The sequence below is a fragment of the Heptranchias perlo genome, chromosome 41, assembly GCF_035084215.1.
Source record: "Heptranchias perlo isolate sHepPer1 chromosome 41, sHepPer1.hap1, whole genome shotgun sequence".
Classification (NCBI taxonomy): domain Eukaryota; kingdom Metazoa; phylum Chordata; class Chondrichthyes; order Hexanchiformes; family Hexanchidae; genus Heptranchias; species Heptranchias perlo.
Genome location: NC_090365.1, coordinates 13,055,830 through 13,078,677, shown reverse-complemented (window position 1 = coordinate 13,078,677; position 22,848 = coordinate 13,055,830). Strand labels below are relative to the sequence as shown.

Here is a 22,848-nt window from a genome sequence, read left to right as displayed (position 1 = left end):
TACTTATCTAGCTTCCCCTTAAAGGCATCTCTGCTATTCGCCTCAACCTCTCCATGTGGTAGTGAGTTCCACATTTGTGTAAAGAGGTTTCTCTTAAATTCCTCATTAGATTTATTAATGACTATCTTATATTTATGGCCCCTAGTTTTGGACTCCCCCACCAGTGGAAACATCTTCCCTATGTCTACCCAATCAAACCTCTTCATTTGAAAGACCTTTATTAGGTCATCTCTCAGCCTTCCCTTTTCTAGAGAAAAGAGCTCCAGCCTGTTCAATCTTTCAAAATTAAAAAAAAATTCTTCTGGCAACTACTTCATTGGCCAAGTTCCTCAAACTATTTTCAACCTTTACGCTGATCAACTGGCCACATAATATATATGCACTATAAATAGAATACAGAGCACTCCCTGAATCGTTCATTTTCTAAAACCAGTATGGAATTGTGCCGCCAAGACCAGAAGATGCTCGGTTCTACCTATGGCCTCTACTGTTATCTGGTTGTAGTGCCCTGGACAAAGGGGGTCAAAAATCACCCAGGGTTTCTGCTCGTGATTTTTAACCAGTAACCCCTGCTGGAACGTGAGAATGTGCAGATGCCAGGGAGGTCAGAATTGGGCCAGGCTGTGAATCATCACATGCTTGAATATCCTGCCGACACAATGTCTGGGCTAATCTGAAGCATGGCCACTGGTGAAATAATGATGGGCTGAAAACTCATGTGGAAGAAGAGTCAGCTTCTTAATAAGAGGAGGGGAGAAAATTGGAGGGAAGGTTATCCATCTAATATTCCTGAGCCCATCTGCTTAATTGTTCCACATCCCGTTTCTCCCTACTCATCACCTGGTCTTGTATGCATTAATAAATAGTGACCTGCTCCCAGGCTTCCATCAATGGGTCAAGTTAGAAAAAAGGTCTTTTTCAGAGTCCACAAAGCTCTGAAGTTAGAGAAGCAGATGATCGTTTTTATAAAATCGTAGCCCATCGTGCCTGTGCCAGCTCTTTGAAAGAGCCATCCAATTAGTCCCACTCCCCTGCTCTCTCCCACAGTCCTGCAAATTTTTCCTTTTTAAGTATTTGTCCAATTTCCTTTTGAAAGTTAGTATTGATTCTGCTCCCACCCCCCTGTCAGGCAGTGCATTCCAATGTTTTATGTAGAGTTTTGGAGGGGAGAAAATCAAGAGGGAAGAAAAATGCTGCAGCTTAACACTCTCCTTGTTTTTTCTCTTTCCAGAACCAGTCGCAGACTCGATTTCCAATGCGGAAGACTTTGTTTAACAATTCATATATTATCCTGAAATGTGAGTAGCTGGAATTCCACTATGGTGCGGGGTGAATGGCCATATTGTTGGAGGTGGGATTATTTTGGGTTTAACTCGGTAGCTGCTGGTGCTGCAGTGTGCTGGTGCACCGAAACACTGTGCTACAGAGTCTAATGCAGTCTCTTCCCCCAACCATGGCCTACATGCACATTCCTCCTTTCGGTCGAGGGCTTTCCGGAGAGGAGCCAAGCAGACTTGAAGTTGGCCTGCAGCACAGCCGTAGTTGGATGCACCCCACAGGCAGGGGACATGAGAGTATGACTTACTTCGGCCTCTATCGTACCTCCAATCATTCATTTACAAAATGGAAGTCTGGGAGTGGGTCAGCTGCCTGGGATTGTGACCAGAGAATGGTGAAAGTCCTGGGGCAGGACAAGGGGAGAATTATTTTCTTATAGGAGCTGTGTGCAGTTAATTAACCTCTATTTTTAAAAAAAAACTCCATTCCCCTAGCTGAAACCCTGTTTTTTGGGATCTGGTTGCCCCACTGGGAAAACTCCAGAGATCTTTATTTCAAGTGTCCACGTGCAGTAGAAGCACACAGTGTGCCCCTTTGTTTACATGCTCTGCCTTTATAAATAAAACATTTGAGTCCTCATGCCACTTCTCACTTCTTTTACCATTTTTTTGACTCAGTCTGTGTTACTGTGGCTCCACGTCCCATTGCAAATTTTGCCCCTTTATCGTTGAGCAGCTGCAGTGATCAGACACTGCAGCGTCCCGCTGCTTTCTTTGTACCTTGTTTTATTTCGTTTTTATCAGTTCTTTGACTTTGCAGTGAAATAAACAACTGTTGCAGTGACTCCTGCTCTTTACCTGCTGCCCCATTCTCGCCCGGAGTCCTCGCCACTAGCGATCGGGTCAGGAACCCTAGTAGATTGCTCCTCGCTGTGTGGCTCACAGGCACTGAGGCCAATTGTAGAGTCGTCCTGTTTGAGATCAGCATAGACCAGACCACTGAACCTGGAAGCTTCCAGGTCTTTATGGTGCATCCTGGGCAATGCTTTTACCCAATGAACAACGACCCACTATGTATTCTCCCCCTCCCTCCCCATCCCCGTCCCCAAACCTTTCGTAAAACAGTAGTAGAAATAATTTTGAGAGCTTACTTCCTATTTTCAGGTATTGGCCACGAGTCCTAACCAGATTCTCAGGGTGTATCACAGCTTCACAACATCCTGAAACGCTCCCTTCCCATGTCCCAATAAGCCTCATGCCTGCCCGAGTTGTGATGATCATTCTCTTTGGAGGGCGGGGCGGGGGGTGGGAGGTGATTCAATACCTTAGGCCCATTATAATCGGCCAGAGGCAGGTAACAATTACTTTTCTCTTGTTTTTCAGGGACACAGAAGAACTGTGACCCTCCAGTAAACCTGAGCGTCGCGTGGTATTTGAGGAGTTCGCGCTGTTACGATGAATTCTTTGCGATGAATGTAAGTGATGTTTGCCCTTGATTTTAAAAGTAAAAAAATCCCTGGCTGCGTTTTCTGTTCAGCAGTGATAAAAAGAAAAACTATGAATGGTGGAAATCTGAAATAAAAACAGAAAATGCTGAAAATACGCTCCAAGTCTGAAAGGGAAAGGTCAGCATTTCGATTGTGACCATCCTCCGTCAGAATTGATGAAACTTATATTCGAAATGTTAATCTATTCTCTCGCATACACTGCTTGACCTGCTGTGCTTCTCCAACATTTTCAGTTTTGAAGGCGGGGGGGAGGGAACTTGCAATATTATTTACATACAATTTATGCAAGATCACAAGATAATTACAGATGAGGCAGTCCATTCTTTCCTCCTTAATTCATCCATCCAGAAAGACCCTAAAAGTCTCTCCATTTCAGCAGCTAATTATTTCTTAAATGGTTCCAGGACTTTTCCACTACTCCATTGCATCATCACCCTGATGTCAGTCCTAAATTTGCCTTTTAGTAATTTCAACCTGCCTCTCCTTGTCCCACTCCCCCAATTTAATCCAAAGTATTTTTTGAGGGAGTGCTGCATTGCCGGAGGTGCCGTCTTTCGGATGGGACGTTAAACCAAGGCCCTGTCTGCCCTTTCAGGTGGACATAAAAGATCCCATGGCACTATTCAAAGAAGAGCTGAGGAATCCTCCCCGGTGTCCTGGCCAATATTTATCCCTCAACCAACATCACTTAAAAAAACAGATTATCTGGTCATTATCACATTGTTGTTTGTGGGATCTTGCTGTGCGCAAATTGTCTGCCACATTTCCTACATTACAACAGTGACTACACTTCAAAAGTACTTAATTGGCTGTAAGGCGCTTTGGGATATCCTGAGGTTGTGAAAGGTGCTATATAAATTCAAGCCTTTTTTTTCTGGATTTACCTTTTCATACCTTTTTACTGTCCTTATGTCCTCACCTCTCAAGATGCTTCCGTTCCCTAAAATACAGAGTTTATGAAATCCTGAAGTAGAGACTTTCTACCACAAAGTGGCACTGCACAGCACTTGCAAAGGACATCATTGGCCTGAAAAGCCCATTTTTCTCCAGTCTTTCTGCCTAACTCAGACCCCTAACAATAGGGATCAGCCTCGTGGCCCTTCCGGCGGTTGAATATCTCTCTTGTGTCTCAGTGACACGGTACTCGTGGTGCCATCTGAGCAGAACACACGACAATTGGATGACAACGTCCTCTGACTTGAATTGTACTAGTAATTTCGGAAAACATTCCAGGAGGGAAGTATCTTCGTATGGGGTTTGAGGTGCTAAATGGAATAGAAAAGGTAAATCTGGGGCACTGCTTTGAGTTAAACAAGTACTGCAGGTCATGGGGGCATGGGTACAAACTGGTACATTACAACAGTGACGACAGTTCCAAACTACTTGAAGTGACTTGGGACGTCCTGAGGTCGTGTAAGGCGCTATATAAATGCAAGTCTTTTTGGTAAAAAGCAAGTTCAGGACTGATTTTAGGGGGGGGAACGTCTTTTCACAAAGATTGATACATTGAAGGGACCCCCTGATAGTATAAAGGAGGCGAGGTGAGCACTCTGTAAGGCGGTTAGATGCTATGTCGTGGGGCGATGATAGGTTTCTATGGAAGGATGAGCTCGATGGGCCAGATGGCCTCACGTGGCCTGTACAGTCCCCACCATTAAAAACGTCCACGTTTAAAACAAGCTTATATTGTCCAAAAAGCAATAACCATTATCCCTTCGCATTAATGTCAGTTTCAAAGTTGCAGGTTATAGCGTCTTAAGTGCTCTGTTTACTGCGAGCAGAAACGGTTGGGTTAACTCACTAGTCCGCACCTCATTAAGGCGCACTGAATGTAATAAAGAAACCTTATTGAGGCAGACTTCACTTCCCTTAGGCTTCCATTTCTTCTACAATTTAAAATGTGGGTTTCGTATCCTTGAACACTGCCTCCAGATTTTTCTCCTATCCTCTCCTATCCTTTTCCACCGTTGCCATGTTAAAGTGATTTAAAATAATTAAAATGATTTAAAATTTTATTAACACTGCCGCGTTATACTGGCCATCGCGTATAGCGGGTTTGTGCGAGTGCAATTTACGTGCCGCATTAAGCGGTGGAGACTGTATTTATCTGATTACTAGTTTGCAGCCCACATTCGCGAGTCGATAATTTTACAGCTTCTTTTGCTGAGAATTAAGTCCTTAATGTCGTGGGTGGCCAATGATGTCCTTTGTAAGTGCTGTGCAGCGCCACTTTGTGGTAGAAAGTCTTTGTTTTAGGATTTCATAAACTTTGTAGTTTAGGGAACAGAAGGACAATATTTTTCCAGTATTGTTCTATTTTAAATGACCAATTGGCCAGAGCACTCTTAAAATGGCTACCTGGGCATGGAACTGGAAGGCTGCTGGTGGTTCCATATCCCCCAACAAGAGTCAGTGACATCGGGAGAGCTGAAAAGCGGGGGGCAATTGCGAGGTCACTCTCTCCTTCTCTAGCTCCCTCTCCATACGGGCTCCTTGTGGGAGATCACCTGCCTGGGACCCTAAGGTGGGAGGAGGGTTACAAGAGTGGGAAATGAGCAACAGAAATAAAATTGCTGAAGACCTTGCATGGAGCACAGCTGTATAAAGTTGGCGTACAGTGTATAACTACTGCCCCGTACTCTGAGCTACAGATTATCGCCATTGTAATTTGTAATAAGCAATTATAGGCAAGCCTATAAGTAACTGGGTGCATCTTCCCAAAGTACCTTTATAGAAGAGTCCCAATGTATTTTTTTGCTGGTGTCCTGTAATAATTGTTTTTCTCCGGTAGGATAAGATGGCAGAAAAATATTTTGGCTCTGTCATAGAACAACAAAAAGATGGAAGTGGCCGTTACGTCCTGCATCGGTACAATTCCATTGAGTGTCGCAAAAACAGTATCGGTGGGGAGGTAGGCAGCTTCTCATTCGAAATTTGGACCAGGTTTTACAATAGGAGCCTAGGAATTATTGTTGACAATGTTAGTGCATGATGAACATGTTCAATCACAACCCATTGCCTGCTACTTTAACTGAGCCAATAACCCATTTAAAATAAACATGCTGACCCCCATGGTAAAATAGTGGACAGAGGAATGTCATGTGCATGTGTTTAGCATTTGTCCAGTGCAGTACTTTCTAGCCTCTAGTGTCATCTTGGCTCGGTTTGTAGAACTCCATTCCCTGGCTCAGAGTTGATAGGTTCGAGCCCTACATTATGCTGACATTCCAGTGCATTGCTGAGAGAAACCGCACTTCAGCTACGACATTAAACTGAGGTCCCAGATGTTAGTTAGTAGTCAATGTGCATAAGGTAAGATGGATAAAAGGCATTCGGCATTCAAACCAATCTTCTGACCTTTATTTTAAACTGATCTTTATTTTAGTTAGGCAAGGGTATTGAGGGATGTGGAACGAGGGTGGGTATATAGAGTTAAGATACATATTCACCATGATCTAATTGAATGGCTTGAGGGGCTGAACGGCCTCCTCCTGTTTGTTCCTGACACCATGCTGGAGTTATTATTCCATTGCATTGCATGGTGTTCTGGCTTCTCTCGTCATTTGTTTTCTCCCCCTTCTTTCCTTGTGCCATGTACCTTCTCCCAGCGGAGAGGAAAGGCTGGATACCCGCTCACGGTTCTGTTTAATGTCGATGATAGCTGGCTGGTAGGAGGTGCTCAAGAACAGCCCAGGGTGGCTCTTTGGTTTTCATTCCATCTAGTGATGCAGTGACTGGCCCTCTGTAACGGCACCATTCACAAGGTAGCTTTGTTTGTGGTGAATCCCGTGTGTTGGACTATCCAGCCCTGGAGCAGCGCCATTTGTGGTGACTATCATGGAGTATGTGTATCTTCACTCAGTGCGTTAATGGTTTCGCCTGTGCTACAAATTAAATGCAAAACTGTAGAGTGGGGCAACTGCCAAGGTTGAAAAACTGAGATGCCAACCCACTGCATTTAGTGCATTTAATTTTTTCAGCTCTGGCTGTCTGAATCTTCTCCCAAGATTGGACAAAATTCTGCTAACCAAAGTTAATGGAAAAACTCGGAGTCTCCGTATTATGTACGACAAGTTGGCATCTCTGGAAAAGAGTCGATGCGATTAACTTGGAAGTAGTGGTTAGTTGACACTAAGTTTGGGTTTTAAAAAGCCTGAAAATTGTAGGGGGCAGTTCCACAGTTGTGAGCACTTGGGAAAGGATGTGTTAACTTGGGGTTAAGAATCTTGCTTTGAGCATGGGGAGGAAGAGCATTATAGGATGGCTTAGGAGGAACGAAGGAGGAAGATTCAGAGGAGCATTGTCCTTCGTGCTATACAGATAAAATAGAGAGTGATGTTTCCTATACAAATGTTTAAAAAAACTAAATATATAGTACGTGTACCCTTGTGTTGTGATGTGATACCTCTGTATAAATCTCGTGGTGCCTTGGGATTTTTTACGACGTTAAAGGCACTATATAAATGCAAGTTGCTGTGTACAATTCTGAGTGCTTACTTCTTTCTGAATTCTTTTTCAGTTGCAAGTAAAATTCTTTGACCAACCAAAACCATTGGAGAAAGGGATTCCGGTAAGAATTTTTTTAAAAAGTCAGCAATTAACCCCTTCTCAGTTTCACAATTGATATCACATTACTGTAGTTACTGTGTTTAACCTCCTAATAACTTCTAGTAATATTGTAACAACCGTGTTTTGCGAAGCTAGTAAGTCTGTAGTATGACGGACATCCATCACTGTAGTGGCTGTGGAAGATTATATAAAGAGGTTAGTGTGCAAAATTAAAGCCCATGGGATTGGGGGTAATATACTGGCATGGATTTAAAATTAGTTAAGAGAGGAGACAGAGAGTAGGAATAAATGGGTCTTTTTCTGGGTGGCAGGCAGTGACTAATAGGGTATCGCAGGGATCAGTGCTTAGGCCCCAGCTATTCACAATATACATCAATGATTTGGATGAGGGAACCAAATGTAATATTTCCAAGTTTGCTAACGACACAAAACTAGGTGGGATTGTGAGTTGTGAGGAGGATGCAAAGAGGCTTCAAGGCAATTTAGACAAGTTGAGTGAGTGGGCAAATACATGGCAGATGCAGTATAATGTGGATAAATGTGAAGTTATCCACTTCGGAAGGAAAAACAGAAAGGCAGTGTATTATTTAAATGGTGATAGATTGGGAAATGTTGATGTACAAAGGGACCTGGGTGTTCTTGTACACCAGTCGCTGAAAGCAAACATGCAGGTGCAGCAAGCAGTTAGGAAGGCAAATGGAATGTTGGCCTTCATTGCAAGAGGATTTGAGTACAGGAGCAAGGATGTCTTACTGCAGTTATACAGGGCCTTGGTGAGACCACACCTGGAGTATTGTGTGCAGTTTTGGTCTCCTTATCTAAGAAAGGATATACTTGCCATAGAGGGAGTGCAGCGAAGTTTCACCAGACTGATTCCTGGGATGGCAGGACTGTCGTATGAGGAGAGATTGGGTCAACTCTGCCTGTAGACTCGAGTGTAGACGAATGAGAGGGGATCTCATTGAAACATATAAAATTCTGACAGGGCTAGATAGACTGGATGCAGGGATGATGTTTCCCCTGGCTGGGGGGTCCAGAACGAGAGCTCACAGTCTCAGGATGCAGGGTAGGACATTTAGGACTGAGATGAGGAGAAATTTCTTCACTCAGAGGGTGGTAAACCTGTGGAATTCTCTACCACAGAAGGCTGCAGAGGCCAAGTCACTGAATATATTTAAGAAGGAGCTAGATAGATTTCTAGACACAAAAGGCATCCAAGGGTATAGGGAGAGAGTAGAGATAGAGGATCAGCCATGATCATATTGAATGGCGGAGCAGGCTCAATGGCCTACTCCTGCTCCTATTTTCTTTGTTTCTATATTATTTAATAGAATAGGACCACCCAACACTCCTTCGATGGCTCAGCTGTTGAAGGCAGTGAGTTGCTGAGACGTCCAGTACAGGAAGGTCTCGGGTCCAGTCTGTACTGAGTTACTTGGATACAGCTGATGTACTAGTATAGGCTTGGCGCTCAGTGTCCATGCCACTGCCTTGTCAATGGCTGAACAATTTTTGAGCCTCCCTAATGCAGCTGTAGTGAGGCTAATTGCCGCACCACTATTGCTGTCCCAGCTGAGATCAACGTAGACCGGGGATCGAACCGCGAAGCTTCCTGGTTTTATATAGCTCAGCTTCTCACTGCCGTAACCAGCTGTGCAATTTGTGTTGATTTGTACTAAGTGGCTTGTATCTAAATGTTGCTTTAAATGAATATTTACAGGACATTGAACCTGCGCCCAAACCAATAACCAAAAGAAATACAGAAAGCAAGGAGGTAAGACTTGGCTGCGCCATGTGTAAGACGGGGTGGAGGGGAATATCCAGACATTTTCTTATAAAAGCTGGGTTATGTGTGTAAAACGCAGAGGAGCAAATGTTTAGTGAAGAGCACTTCTTGGGATACATTTTCTGAGATTATCTGTCATTGAATTCAATGCATGGCAAATCAGGGGCCGCACATGTGCATTTTTCCAATCTGTATCAGCTGCTTGCGAGACCCTGGGTCTTAGAAAATGTACCCTCATTTTTGTTGATCCACATTCTTCATTATTCATCCTCCTTTCCTGAAGGCGCTGACTTATGTGGGGTACAGTTACATGCACTCGCCTCCATTAGCTGTGCTCTAGTACCTCAACCAAGCAGCTGTTCTTTTGAAACCTGAGCTAAATCTCATTCCTATTCTTTCTTTGGCAGGGAATTGACTGAGAGCAGACAACCAGTTGGTTTCCCTTTCCTAAAGTGGGGCAGTGAGGCCCATTTTAGAGCTTCACCTGACCTTTTGGTTGAGGTCACATAACTTGGCACAGCCCATGAAACCTTCCTGGTCTGTACCTGGTGCTATCTTTATCTACTAACCCATGGGAGTGAACACTTCATATTTCTAAAGAAGCTGCGGTAAATATTTGGAGTGTCATTCTGAAAAGATCTTTCTGGGTGAGGATTCATTACTTAAATGATTTTAGAAACATTAATGCCTAACTTAAAAATGCACTCGCCTAGATTTTCCTCCCCCTTTAAACCACAATCTCGTTAATCCCCCATATAGTTACAGCACAGTCAGAGCAATTAAAGTGTCACATAGGAGATGAGTTTACTCCACTCAGCTAAATCTCTTGTTAGCTCAGTCTTAGCACCTTGGGATGTATCTTGGCTGAAATAGTGAAAACTCTGTGGGAGGACCCTGCAGTAATGAAGCCCGTCACAGTGGAAGAGTTCAGTTCACAAACAGAAACTATGAATGGAGATTGAAAAGCGTGTTGAACGGGTCTGGTCCTCTCCAGCTCGATACATGCCGCAACTCGTTACCTGCTGCTACTCCTGCCTTTATGGCTTCACATCTAAATTTGTCTAGCGATTGCTATTTCTGGTGCAAATCTAAATACTTGTTCAGATCTTGTTCTTTGGTGTGGATCTGTTTGGAGACCCTATCTTATGGTGCCTCTGATGCCAAACTTGTAATGTAAATGGCACACTAAGAAAGTCTCTCCAGCAAACTTCGTTTTGGTGTCGGGCCAAATAGAATCATCATACAGCAGGAGGTCGTTCGGCCCATCATGTCAACCCCTAACTCCGGATTCAGGCTGCCTTTACATCCCTGCAAGGCAAAACTATTTCATACTGGCACTACAGCTGTAGTGTAAATGCCGCCCTAGTTCCTTCTGTGTAAAGGTCATGTGAAGAAATGGGTGTTTAGCTGTTGCTTAGGAAAGGGAGTCTTGGAATGTAGTTAGGGCACATGATTTGGTGCAGTGCCACAGCCTTTTCTACGCTTCGCACGTGTAATGAAATTTACTACTCAAGTATCGAAACGACACATAAAATATCCAGGGGCAGTGCAAATGACAACAAATGACTTGCTGTAGCTATGGTTATCTGGGGTTTGTTGGGGGGGAGGGGCGGGAGGGTAGTGTCCAAATTTCAATGGCAAAAATTTTAATAGTTTTGGGTCTCCACATTTGGCCAATTTTGGACTGATTTTTGTGGTGCTGTGTTTATGGTACAGTATAAGAGCCGTGGGATATTTTACTATGTTAAAAGGTGCTATATAAATAGAAATTGTTGTTGTTTTGGGACTTGGGTCCACAGTAGGTTCTCTAAAACTTACTAGAGAATGTTATTTCCATTAAATAGGGGAAAAATTTTAAATGGGGAGAGTAATGAATGGAGGCGTGAGTTGCTCTCTGATTAGGCTCAAATGAGTTGATTTAATGGGGAGGTATTCTGATACAAAAGGCCCAGACTTCCTGCCCGTCCCTCTCTGCCCTTCATTTCCTTTCTTATCTTTCTCTATGCTATTGACATGACTATATTCATTGCTTCTCTGATCTTTCCTCTCTTGTATCATCTGCTCTCCTAAGACACCTCTTTCTTCCTCCGTCTTCATTTTTTATTATTCATGCATGGGATGTAGACGTCACTGACAAGGCCAGCATTTATTGCTCATCCCTAATTGCCCTCGAGAAGGTGGTGAGCTGCCTTCTTGAACCGCTGCAATCCGTGTGGTGAAGGTTCTCCCACAGTGCTGTTAAGTAGGGAGTTCCAGGATTTTGACCCAGCGACGATGAAGGAACGGCGATATATTTCCAAGTCGGGATGGTGTGTGACTTGGAGGGGAACGTGCAGGTGGTGTTGTTCCCATGCGCCTGCTGCCCTTGTCCATATAGGTGGTAGAGGTCGCGAGTTTGGGAGGTGCTGTCGAAGAAGCCTTGGAGAGTTGCTGCAGTGCATCTTGTAGATGGTACACACTGCAGCCATGGTGTGCCGGTGATGGAGGGAGTGAATGTTTAAGGTGGTGGATGGGGTGCCAATCAAGTGGGCTGCTTTGTCCTGGATGGTGTCGAGCATCATGAGTGTTATGGGATTGAGACTCCTCACAGTGTCTCCTAGATACCTGAGAACTATGGGACCTACCTCAGCTTTTCTTTCCTCCTGCAATCTTCAGGCTTTTAAAATCCAAGTTTCCAACACGTAATCGCTGCTCAATTTAGTTAATTTTCTCTCCTACACGCTTCACCGTTTAGTATCCTGTACTATAGGCCTTTGGCCTTCACTTGGGTTTCTCGATTATTTTTCTGAAATTGATGCTTTCGTTTCTTTTCTCCAGGAAAAATTGAAAAAACCGAATGGTGAAGGTGCAGCAACTAAAACACAAGAAGCCAAACAGGCAGTAAGTGTTATTTTCATTTTAAGTTGTTCCTGGGACATGCAACATTGGCAAGGCTTCATTTATTGCCCTGAACAATTGAATAGCTAGTTGGGCCTCTTCAGAGGGCATTAAAAGTAAGCAAGGTAGTGTGGGACTGGACTCGCATGTAGGCCCGACCTGGCAGGCTCCCTCCCTGGGGCAAGTGAACATGTGGCTGTCGTGGGGTTTTTTTTTGCCTTGTACCAACCCGCAATTTACCAAGTTAATAAATTCAATTTGAACTTGTCACCTCTGAGTTTGCTAGTCTATTACCATAACCACTACACTACCGACTGGGTCTGCCTGTGAAAATACAAGACCAAGTCTTTAGTGACTGGCTCAAGACTTGACTTATCTGTGACTGCCATTTTTCCATTATAGTCCATAAGGATGATTGGCAGGCGAAGTCTGTGAGTTGTGCTGTAAATGCCTCTTCAAACTGACAGGAACAGAGCAGCCAAAAAGCAACAATCCTTGTATTTTCTTCCAGAAAAAAGACGAGCAACCAAAGAATGAACAGGAAAAACCAACTAAAGCCACAGAAGTAGCCAAGCACCCGGTAAGTTTGTTTTCCCCTTCTCCTCCCTTTTAGCCATTTCAGGTTACCCTACTTTGTGTCTCCCGTTAGTTAGTAAGTCATTAATTGAGGTGAAATGCCTGTTCTTCCCAACCACCTTTTTTACTGTCTTCTCCCCTTCCTTCACTCGGGTCAGTGAGATAGTTCATGCCTGCTAGGTTCTGTACCTGACAGCCCAAACAACAACAACTTGCATTTATATAGCACCTTTAACGTAGTAAAACATCCCAAGGCGCTTCACAGAAGCGATATCAGACAAAATTTGACAACGAGCCAAGGAGATATTAGGACGTGACCAAAAGCTTGGTCAAAGAGGTAGGTTTTAGTGAGCATCTTAGAGGAGAGCGAAGTAGCGAGGCGGAGAGGTTTAGAGAGGGAATTCCAGAGCTTGGGGCCTAGGCAGCTGAAGGCACCACAGCCAATGAGGGGCCGAAGGAAATCGGGGATACGCAAGAGGCCAGAATTGGAGGAGCGCAGAGATCTCGGAAGGTTGTAGGACTGGAGGAAGTTAGAGATGGGGAGGTAATATAGACAAGATGACTGACAGTAAAAGTTTGCAGCACGGAAGGAGACCATTTAGCCGATTGTGCCTGTACCAGTTCTTTGATGGAACAATCCTAGTGCTCCACACTCTCCCTATAGCCTATATCTTCTGCTTCAAATATTTATCTACTTTTCTCTGAATATTTGGTTCAACGCTTCTCACCTTGTATGCCTCTGGTTTTAAGGTAGGGTAAACGATTGGGATTATACAGTGTTGATATTCAGTAACACTGTTTTAACACTGACACTCTTTAAATGTTTGTGTTTATTTTTTGCCAGTTTTTCTTCCTTTCTGTTCTCTTTTTGAAGGCATTGACTCCTTGCTGGGTGGGGTATGCCTCCATAGGTGTGGGTCACCATCCAGTACTTCACCCTAATGACCATTCTTGTGAGCAGGCAATTCGCCCACAGGGGCAACACGGCTGAGTCCAGGTTGAATATTATGCACAACCACAGTTATAGCACAATCCTATCAGATGCCATCAGTGTGCTGGATCACTTTTACCAATATATGCTGAAGTGGGTTTGATGCCAGCCGTCTATCTCTTGGACCTGGGTTTGAATTCAGCCCAGACTGGTGGGATAGACGTCTCCTCTGTTGTTAGGTGGACTTTTCAGTAGATGCGATTCCAAGGCACAAGGTTGCTCTAAGTACGGCAATCTCACTCTTGAGAGGCTGGCATGGGAAATAGAAGATGCCACACTCGTGGAATAGAGGATACTTTTCTGATGTTAGAGCTGAGGCACATGATTGAGACAGGAGAGGGAGCTTTCACTTATATATAATTGTGCTGTACCTGACCTGGGAGTACTCAATGCTGATGCCTGAAATGGAAAGTGTTCCGTTCCCTATCACCAATATATCTCACTCACCTTGATAAGCTCCAAATTTGCATAAAATAACTTTCACTGTCAAATAACGTGGGTAGAGTGCTGTGCAGCTTGTTCCATGCTGTGGCACAATGCTGAGCAGGTATGTGTCCATGGTTCATGAGGTGGGAAGTTCCCAGTCTTGCTGTGATATCTCTGGTGATGGGGAGGGCAGCGAATGGAGGAGAGGAAAAATATCAAATCAGCCACCTAGGCTGCTCTTGTACATCATCTCCTGCCATTTGACTACGTTAAAGACCCTATATAAATTCAAGTAGTTGTTGGAGAATCTGACATGCACTCATTCACACCCAATATGCGGCCTTAAAAAGGAGTGATAATTTTAATATGGAAAGAATAAATCTCTTTTGAAGGAATTGACTCCTTAAGGTTGTTAAATTCTCACGTCTACAGATTTGATGGAAGTATTCCCATTTCCCCCCCCCCCCCCCCACCCAGGTCCAATTGATTGTCTCGTGTCACTGTTCTGTAATATGCTGGTCTGGCCCAAAGCAACAGTACATCATTTTGACCGTTGCCTTACTGAAGAGGATTCCATGCATCATGAATGTTGGATGATTTAACATGGTAACTAGGTAAATTATAATTTTTTTTAAAAACCCGCTGCCACACCGACTGACTGCCGGTCGAGCTCTGTGTTAAATTGTTTCTCATTGACGTGTTTTGCAGGGCGCGGTGACACGGACCTGGGAAGATGCGCCATACCTTTTCATCGTTGAAGTCCAAGAGACAGGGCAAAAGGCTGAATCCCCTGCAAACAGCAATTGGAATCTAATTTGTAGGTTCTAAGTACGGCAGTAAAATAATGCACTACACCCTGATTTCAGCCAAGGCGGCAGTGGGCTACGATTGACTGGGCTTGGGCAGAGAAAATCATTTTATATAATTTCTCTGCCGTCTGCAGGTGGTAACTTCGAATCATGGAATGATTACAGCACGGAAGGAGGTCATTCGGCCCGTCAAGTCCATGCTGGTTCTCTGCAATCCAGCTAGTCCTGCTCCCCCACCCTATCCCTGTAGCCCTGCAAATTTTTTCCCTTCAAGTACTTACCCAGTTCCCTTTTCAAAGCTATGATTGAATCTGCCTCCACCACCCCCTCAGGCAGTGCATTCCAGATCATAACCACTCGCTGCGTAAAAAAGATTTTTCTCATGTCGCCTTTAGTTCTTTTGACAATCACCTTAAATCTGTGTCCTCTGGTTCTTGACCCTTCCGCCAATGGGAACAGTTTCTCTTTATCTACTCTGTCCAGACCCATCATGATTTTGAATACCTCGATCAAATCTCCTCACGACCTTCTCTGCTCTAAGGAGAACAACCCCAGCTTCTCCAGTCTATCCACGTAACTGAAGTCCCTCATCCCTGGAATCATTCCATCAGATCTTCCCTGCACCCTCCCTATAAGGCCATCACATCCCTCCTAACGTGCGGTGCCCAGAATTAGACACAGTATTCCAATTTGTAGCCAAACCAGCGTTTTATAAAGGTTCATTATAACCGCCTTGCTTTTGTACTCTATGCCTCTATTTATAAAGCCCAGGATCCCGTATGCTTTCTTAACTGCTTTCTCAACCTGCCCTGCCACCTTCAACGATTTGTGCACATATGCCCCAGATCTCTCTGTTCCTGCACCCCTTTTAGAATTATACCCTTCAGTTTATATTGCCTCTCCTCGTTCTTCCTACCAAAATGTATCACTTCACTCTTTTCTGCGTTGAATTTTATCTGCCATGTGTCCACCCATTCCACCAGCCTATCTATGTCCTCTTGAAGTCTATCACTATCCTCCTCACTGTTCACCACCCTTCCAAGTTTTGTGTCATTGCAGATTTTGAAATTGTGCCCTGTGCACCCAGGTCCAAGTCATTAATATATATCAAAAAAAGCAATTGTCCTAGTACCGACCCCTGGGGAACACCAATGTACACCTCCCTCCAGTCTGAAAAACAACCGTTCACCACTACTCTCTCTTTCGTATTACTTAACCAATTTCGTATCCGTGCTGCTACTGCCCCCTTTATTCCATGGGCTTCAATTTTGATGACAAGCCTATTATGTGGCACTTTATCAAATGCCTTTTGAAAGTCCATATACAACACACCAACCGCATTGCCCTCATCGACCCTCTCTGTTACCTCATCAAAAAATTCCATCAAGTTGGTTAAACACGATTTGTCTTTAACAAATACATGCTAGCTTTCCTTAATTAATCCGCACTTTTCCAAGTGACTTAATTTTGTCCTGGATTATTGATTCTAAAAGTTTCCCCACTACCGAGGTTAAATTGACTGGCCTGTAGTTGCTGGATTTATCCTTATACCCTTTTTTGAACAAGGGTGTAACATTTGCAATTCTCCAGTCCTCTGGCACCGCCCCTGTATTTAAAGACGATTGGAAGATTGCAGCCAGTACCTCTGCAATTTCCACTTGTACTTCCCTCAGCAACCTAGGATGCATCCCATCCGGACTGGGTGACTTGCCTACTTTTAAGTGAAGCTAGCCTTTCTAATACCTCCTCTTCATCAATTTTTAGCCCATCCAGTATCTCAACTCCCTCTTGCTTGAAGTCTCTTGCAGCCAAGCCGCAACACCTGTGTATAAAACCCAGAATTTGTAATACCAACTGGGCGGTGTGTTGGCTTTGTGGAGCTAAAAGAATTGGGGAAAGCAGATTGGAGGATGATCTTGTATCTTTGATACTAGATCAGTATTGGACCTGTGCCAACCTTGGCAGATTGATCTGTGAAACCTGGATGAAGGCCTACAGTGCAGGACTCCATAAGAGCCTGAAAAGGGTGGGAGGGTCGGCGAGGTGAGATGGGAAGTAGTGTTAAGGTGATGCCAAGCCAGTTTATTATTATATTGTTCAAGCCTGTTTATTGTTATATTGGTTCTTTGGTTACCTTGCGTTGGTCTGTATACCATAAATGTAAATAACATGAGGATTGTGGCATAGTGATGAGTGAAACTTAATAAGTGCTGTCAAAAGCCAAATACTGCAGATGCTAAAAATCTGAAATAAATACAGAAAATGCTGAAAATACTCAACAAGTCAGGCAGCATCTGTGGAGAAAGAAACAGATTTAATGCAAGGTCATCGATCTGAAATGTTAACTCTTCCTTTCTCCATCCTATTTACAATGTTTTCTGTTTTTATTTATTAAGTGCTGTAGTGACTTGTGAATGACCCTTGGGACCCAGCATTGCATTGCAAGTGTACTGCTGGGTTCCCCCTTTTGAGTGGTGGATAAAGGGGAATCAGTGGACGTAGTGTATTTAGACTTCCAGAAGGCATTCGACAAGGTGCCACATAAAAGATTATTGCTCAAGATAAAGAATCATTGGATTGGGGGTAATATTCTGGCATGGGTGGAGGATTGGTTATCTAACAGGAAGCAGAGAGTTGGGATAAATGGTTCATTCTCGGACTGGCAACCAGTAGCCAGTGGTGTTCTGCAGGGGTCGGTGCTGGGTCCCCAACTCTTTACAATCTATATTAACGATTTGGAGGAGGGGACCAAGTGTAACATATCAAAGTTTGCAGATGATACAAAGATGGGAGGGAAAGTGGAGAGTGAGGAGGACATAAAAAAAACCTACAGGGGAATATAGACAGGCTGGGTGAGTGGGCGGAGATTTGGCAGATGCAACACAATATTGGAAAATGTGAGGTTATGCACTTTGGCAGGAAAAATCAGAGAGCAAGTTATTATCTTAATGGCGTGAAACTGGAAAGTACTGCAGTACAAAGGGATCTGGGGGTCCTAGTGCAAGAAAATCAAAAAGTTAGTATGCAGGTGCAGCAGGTGATCAAGAAGGCCAACGGAATGTTGGCTTTTATTGCTAGGGGGATAGAATATAAAAACAGGGAGGTATTGCTGCAGTTATATAAAGTATTGGTGAGACCGCACCTGGAATACTGCATACAGTTTTGGTGTCCATACTTAAGAAAAGACATACTTGCTCTCGAGGCAGTACAAAGAAGGTTCACTCGGTTAATCCCGGGGATGAGGGGGTGGACATATGAGGAGAGGTTGAGTAGATTGGGACTCTACTCATTGGAGTTCAGAAGAATGAGAGGCGATCTTATTGAAACATATAAGATTGTGAAGGGGCTTGATCGGGTGGATGCGGTAAGGATGTTCCCAAGGATGGGTGAAACTAGAACGAGGGGGCATAATCTTAGAATAAGGGGCTGCTCTTTCAAAACTGAGATGAGGAGAAACTTCTTCACTCAGAGGGTAGTAGGTCTGTGGAATTTGCTGCCCCAGGAAGCTACATCATTAAATAAATTTAAAACAGAAATCGACAGTTTCCTAGAAGTAAAGGGAATTAGGGGTTACGGGGAGCGGGCAGGAAATTGGACATGAATTTAGATTTGAGATTAGGATCAGATCAGCCATGATCTTATTGAATGGCGGAGCAGGCTCGAGGGGCCGATTGGCCTACTCCTGCTCCTATTTCTTATGTTCTTATGTGTGTGGTTGTATTAACAGGCATTGTGGGTTGCTGTATTTGGGTGAGGTTGAGCAAGACAGACCATACCTGTCATGATTAACCTGTTCAGATACACTGACCTGCTTGAAGTGTCAGTCTGCTCCATCCAGCCCTGGCATGAGATGGGAGTAGAAAATAGGAAATGGTGAGATCAACTTATCGATGGCTTGCATTTCAAGTTCTATCCTTGGCCGTTTGGAGGCCTGTTTTTGTGCAGGGCTGTGTGTAATAAGGCAGTGTGCCAATTTCTAACAGGCACTGGTACCCTGTGTATGTCATGCTACAGTAATATCAACTTTTATTCCACTCATTGTTGTCAGAAAGTAGCTTAATTCGGGCAAGTGACCTGGTGTGGCATCCTGCTACAGATCCCATGCGTTTATACAATTATTGCACATAGTGTGATTTGCTGCCTAGTTCCACAATTTTTGCATTAAAAATCCCCAGATCCAGTGAACATGCCAGAGTGATAAAAGGTCACTTGCCCTGAATGTAACTTGTGCATGTTAGATCGGCCTACTCCACACTCAAGGCTTCTGTATTGATTACCATCCTGTGCTCTCTCTCTCTGCAGTAGAAGTGGAAATGTTGGGACCCTATGGATACATTTCTGCCGCAGAATGGCCACTAATGATTGTAAGTATTGCACTGATCCTGTGGGTAGCAATTTACTAAAAAGTCTGATGTCTCTGGATGTAGTTACATCTGTGGACTAGTTGAAATGGATGGAGAACCCTCAAAACTGAATTGGGCATTTAATAAAAAGATGCACATGTACAAAACAGGCCAGCTTCTCATTTGTGAATGAACAGGCAGGCTTTGTTTTGAGCATGCGTACAGGTTTTATTTTATATAAGTTTAGCTTTGGAAACCTACACTCTTCCTACCAGTTTTCAATCTTCACAATTACTGAGGGAGCAGCCCCCCCAAATGCAGACTGCATGGGTGATCACCATGTGTTTATATTGTGTTTAGAGGTTCTGGCAATTCACAATCAAATGATAAAGGAATGGCAACTGCGTTTATTGTGGTTGAAAACTTTACATATAGCAGCTCATCACTAACTTTCAAACTCCCCTCTTGCAGACTGACTCCCTCCTACTCTGCATCTAACCAGTTGCAGAGTGTCAGCTTGGCTCAGTTGGCAGCACTCTCCCATCTGGCTCAAAAGGTGGTTGTTTCGGAGCTGTTTGTGGGATCTGGCTGGACGGTGAAAGCAATGTAGAGGCAGTGAAAGAGCCTCGCACGTTAAAGCATAATCGCTCCTGCCTCTGTTTCCCTCATTATGCTGGTGCCACACTGGTATAATGATTACACTGCGTTAACTGCCCACAGACTTTAATTAGTTCATGTTGCAATGACGTGTGGAATCATACAGCCTCACTCGCTGTCTTTCTTTCTGCAGTTTTACATGGTGATGTGTATCGTCTATGTGCTCTACAGTGTTTTCTGGCTTCTCCTACTAGCCTGTTACTGGAAGGATTTGCTCCGGATTCAGTACTGGATTGGTGGGGTCATCCTGCTGGGAATGTTGGAGAAAGCAGTCTTCTATGCAGAATTCCAAAGTATCTCACAGCAGGGTGTATCAGGTATATGGAGAAACGAGCGAGTCCAGGCAGCCTTCATTTTTTTTCTAAATTTAAGTGGGTAGATGCTGCAATAGGGAGGGGAAAAAAATCAGCCAAGGTTCCCACTCCTGATCACTGCAAGGGCACGTATCTTGGGTGAGGATGGTATCAGGCTTGGCTGTAACACCTGCACAGCCATAGCCTTCAGGCACTCTTATCAAGCCTCACACCTGCAGAACTTGGGCAAAGTACTGGAGGGAGGCCAGCCCCTACAGGCCCATACCCCAGCACGAACCCCAAACTGCTTCAAGAGAGGGGGTGGGGAGCGAAAATAACTTTTAAAATTCTCTTTTTAGGCCCCCCTCATTCTTCTATTTTCATAAAATATTGATTTTCTTTTAATTCCCAAGTGTTCATTAACAGCAGTCTCTTTAATATTGAGCTACTCAGCTACAAATTAAACCCAATTCTCATTTAAAACTCTCTTACAGTTCACGGGGCAGTGATTTTTGCAGAGCTGCTGTCGGCTGTGAAACGCACCCTCGCTCGAATCCTGGTCATTATTGCTGGGCTGGGCTACGGTATTGTCAAGTAAGATGTATTGCGTACCCGTTACCTCTTGAGTTGCTGTGCGGCTGCCTTGCTTATTACAGGTTGCAACTAGTGTGGAACTGAGCTATAACTAGGAAGGTCTCTCTTACAATCCCCAGTCTGCACCAAGTTGGCTGATGTGGTTGGGGCTGCCAGTAGGTGCTAAAATTGGCTTCAGTGCCAAGGAAAGACGGGGGGGGGTGGGAAATCGGCTAGGGCTCCCGTTCCCAGGTGCTGCGAATGACTCCTGGAAACTGCATGGGCGAAGACAGAATTGGGCTCCACTTTGATGCCATGGCTGAGTGGGTAGCCCGCTTGCCTCTTGAGTCAGAAGGTTTGTGGGTTCAAGTCCCACTCCAGAGACTTGAGCACAAAATCCAGGCTGACACTCCAGCACTGAGGGAGTGCTGCACTGTCTGAGGTACCGTCTTTTGGATGAGATGTTAAACCGAGGCCCCGTCTATCCTCAGGTAAAAGACCCCATGGCACTATTCGAAGAAGAGAAGGAGTTCTCCCTGGTGTCCTGGCCAATATTTATCCCTCAACCAACATCACTAAAACAGATTAGGCAGTATCTTAGGCCCAACCATCTTCAGCTGCTTCATCAATGACCTTCCCTCCATCATAAGGTCAGAAATGGGGATGTTCGCTGATGACTGCACAGTGTTCAGTTGCATTCGCAACCCCTCAAATAATGAAACAGTCCGAGCCCGCATGCAGCAAGACCTGGACAGCATCCAGGCTTGGGCTGATAAGTGGCAAGTGACATTCGCGCCAGATAAGTGCCAGGCAATGACCATCTCCAACAAGAGAGAGTCTAACCACCTCCCCTTGACATTCAACGGCATTACCATCGCCGAATCCCCCACCGTCAACATCCTGGGGGTCACCATTGACCAGAAACTTAACTGGACCAGCCATATAAATACTGTGGCTAAGAGAGCAGGTCAGAGGCTGGGTATTCTGCAGCGAGTGACTCACCTCCTGACTCCCCAAAGCCTTTCCACCATCTACAAGGCACAAGTCAGGAGTGTGATGGAATACTCTCCACTTGCTTGGATGAGTGCAGCTCCAACAACACTCAAGAAGCTCGACACCATCCAAGATAAAGCAGCCCGCTTGATTGGCACCCCATCCACCACCCTAAACATTCACTCCCTTCACCACCGGCGCACTGGCTGCAGTGTGTACCATCCATAGGATGCACTGCAGCAACTCGCCAAGGCTTCTTTGACAGCACCTCCCAAACCCGCGACCTCTACCACCTAGAAGGACAAGAGCAGCAGGCACATGGGAACAACACCACCTGCACGTTCCCCTCCAAGTCACACACCATCCTGACTTGGAAATATATCGCCGTTCCTTCATTGTCGCTGGGTCAAAATCCTGGAACTCCCTTCCTAACAGCACTGTGGGAGAACCGTCACCACACGGACTGCAGCGGTTCAAGAAGGCGGCTCACCACCACCTTCTCAAGGGCAACGAGGGATGGGCAATAAATGCTGGCCTTGCCAGCGACGCCCACATCCCGTGAACGAATAAAAAAACAGATTATCTGGTCATTATCACATTACTGTTTGTGGGACCTTGCTGTGCGCAAATTGTCTGCCACGTTTCCTACATTACGGTGACTACATTTCAAAAGTACTTCATTGGCTGTAAAGTGCTTTGGGAAGTCCTGAGGTCGTGAAAGGCGCTATATAAATGTAAGTCTTTCTTCCAAATAGCCTGCTGACTCTCTGTATCTAGGTTCATACATGAAGTGTGGCCACTAAGGGAAAAGCTTCCATTTTGCTGGTTCCCCTCAGCTGTGTCCTCACTGTGCACCTCCTGACGGAGGGTGACCTGCACTAGGCTTCTGCGAGGCACTGAGAAGGTGTCCAAAAGTAGCTGAAGCATTTTGTGAAAATGAAAGCTAGCCATTCCTGCTAATGAAACATTATTTCCCACTAAATAGGCCTCGGTTGGGAGCCACTTCGAATCAAGTAGTTGGCATCGGTCTGTTGTACCTGCTGTTTTCATCAGTGGAGGGAGTCCTACGAGTGACTGTGGTAAGAAAATCTATAAAGTTGAGGAACTGGGATTTTTTTTCTGGGGGAGGAGGAGGGTATGTGTCGGACATACAGCAGGGTTGTATGGCTG

General features: G+C 44.6%; 1 protein-coding gene across 2 annotated transcripts in view; it reads left to right on the top strand.

Annotated features, from left to right (window-relative positions):
• The window catches only part of zgc:162698 (Transmembrane protein 87A-like), a 53,502-nt gene that overhangs the window by 5,368 nt on the left and 25,286 nt on the right, over window positions 1-22,848 (top strand). For both annotated transcript variants that reach the window (XM_067975126.1, XM_067975127.1), the window contains exons 2-13: window positions 1,232-1,298; window positions 2,661-2,752; window positions 5,577-5,696; window positions 7,305-7,355; window positions 9,075-9,128; window positions 11,958-12,020; window positions 12,529-12,597; window positions 14,719-14,827; window positions 19,122-19,183; window positions 19,953-20,136; window positions 20,607-20,706; window positions 22,664-22,757. In XM_067975126.1, the coding sequence (XP_067831227.1) occupies window positions 1,232-1,298; window positions 2,661-2,752; window positions 5,577-5,696; window positions 7,305-7,355; window positions 9,075-9,128; window positions 11,958-12,020; window positions 12,529-12,597; window positions 14,719-14,827; window positions 19,122-19,183; window positions 19,953-20,136; window positions 20,607-20,706; window positions 22,664-22,757 (1,065 nt within the window). The remainder of the gene's footprint in view (window positions 1-1,231; window positions 1,299-2,660; window positions 2,753-5,576; window positions 5,697-7,304; window positions 7,356-9,074; window positions 9,129-11,957; window positions 12,021-12,528; window positions 12,598-14,718; window positions 14,828-19,121; window positions 19,184-19,952; window positions 20,137-20,606; window positions 20,707-22,663; window positions 22,758-22,848) is intronic.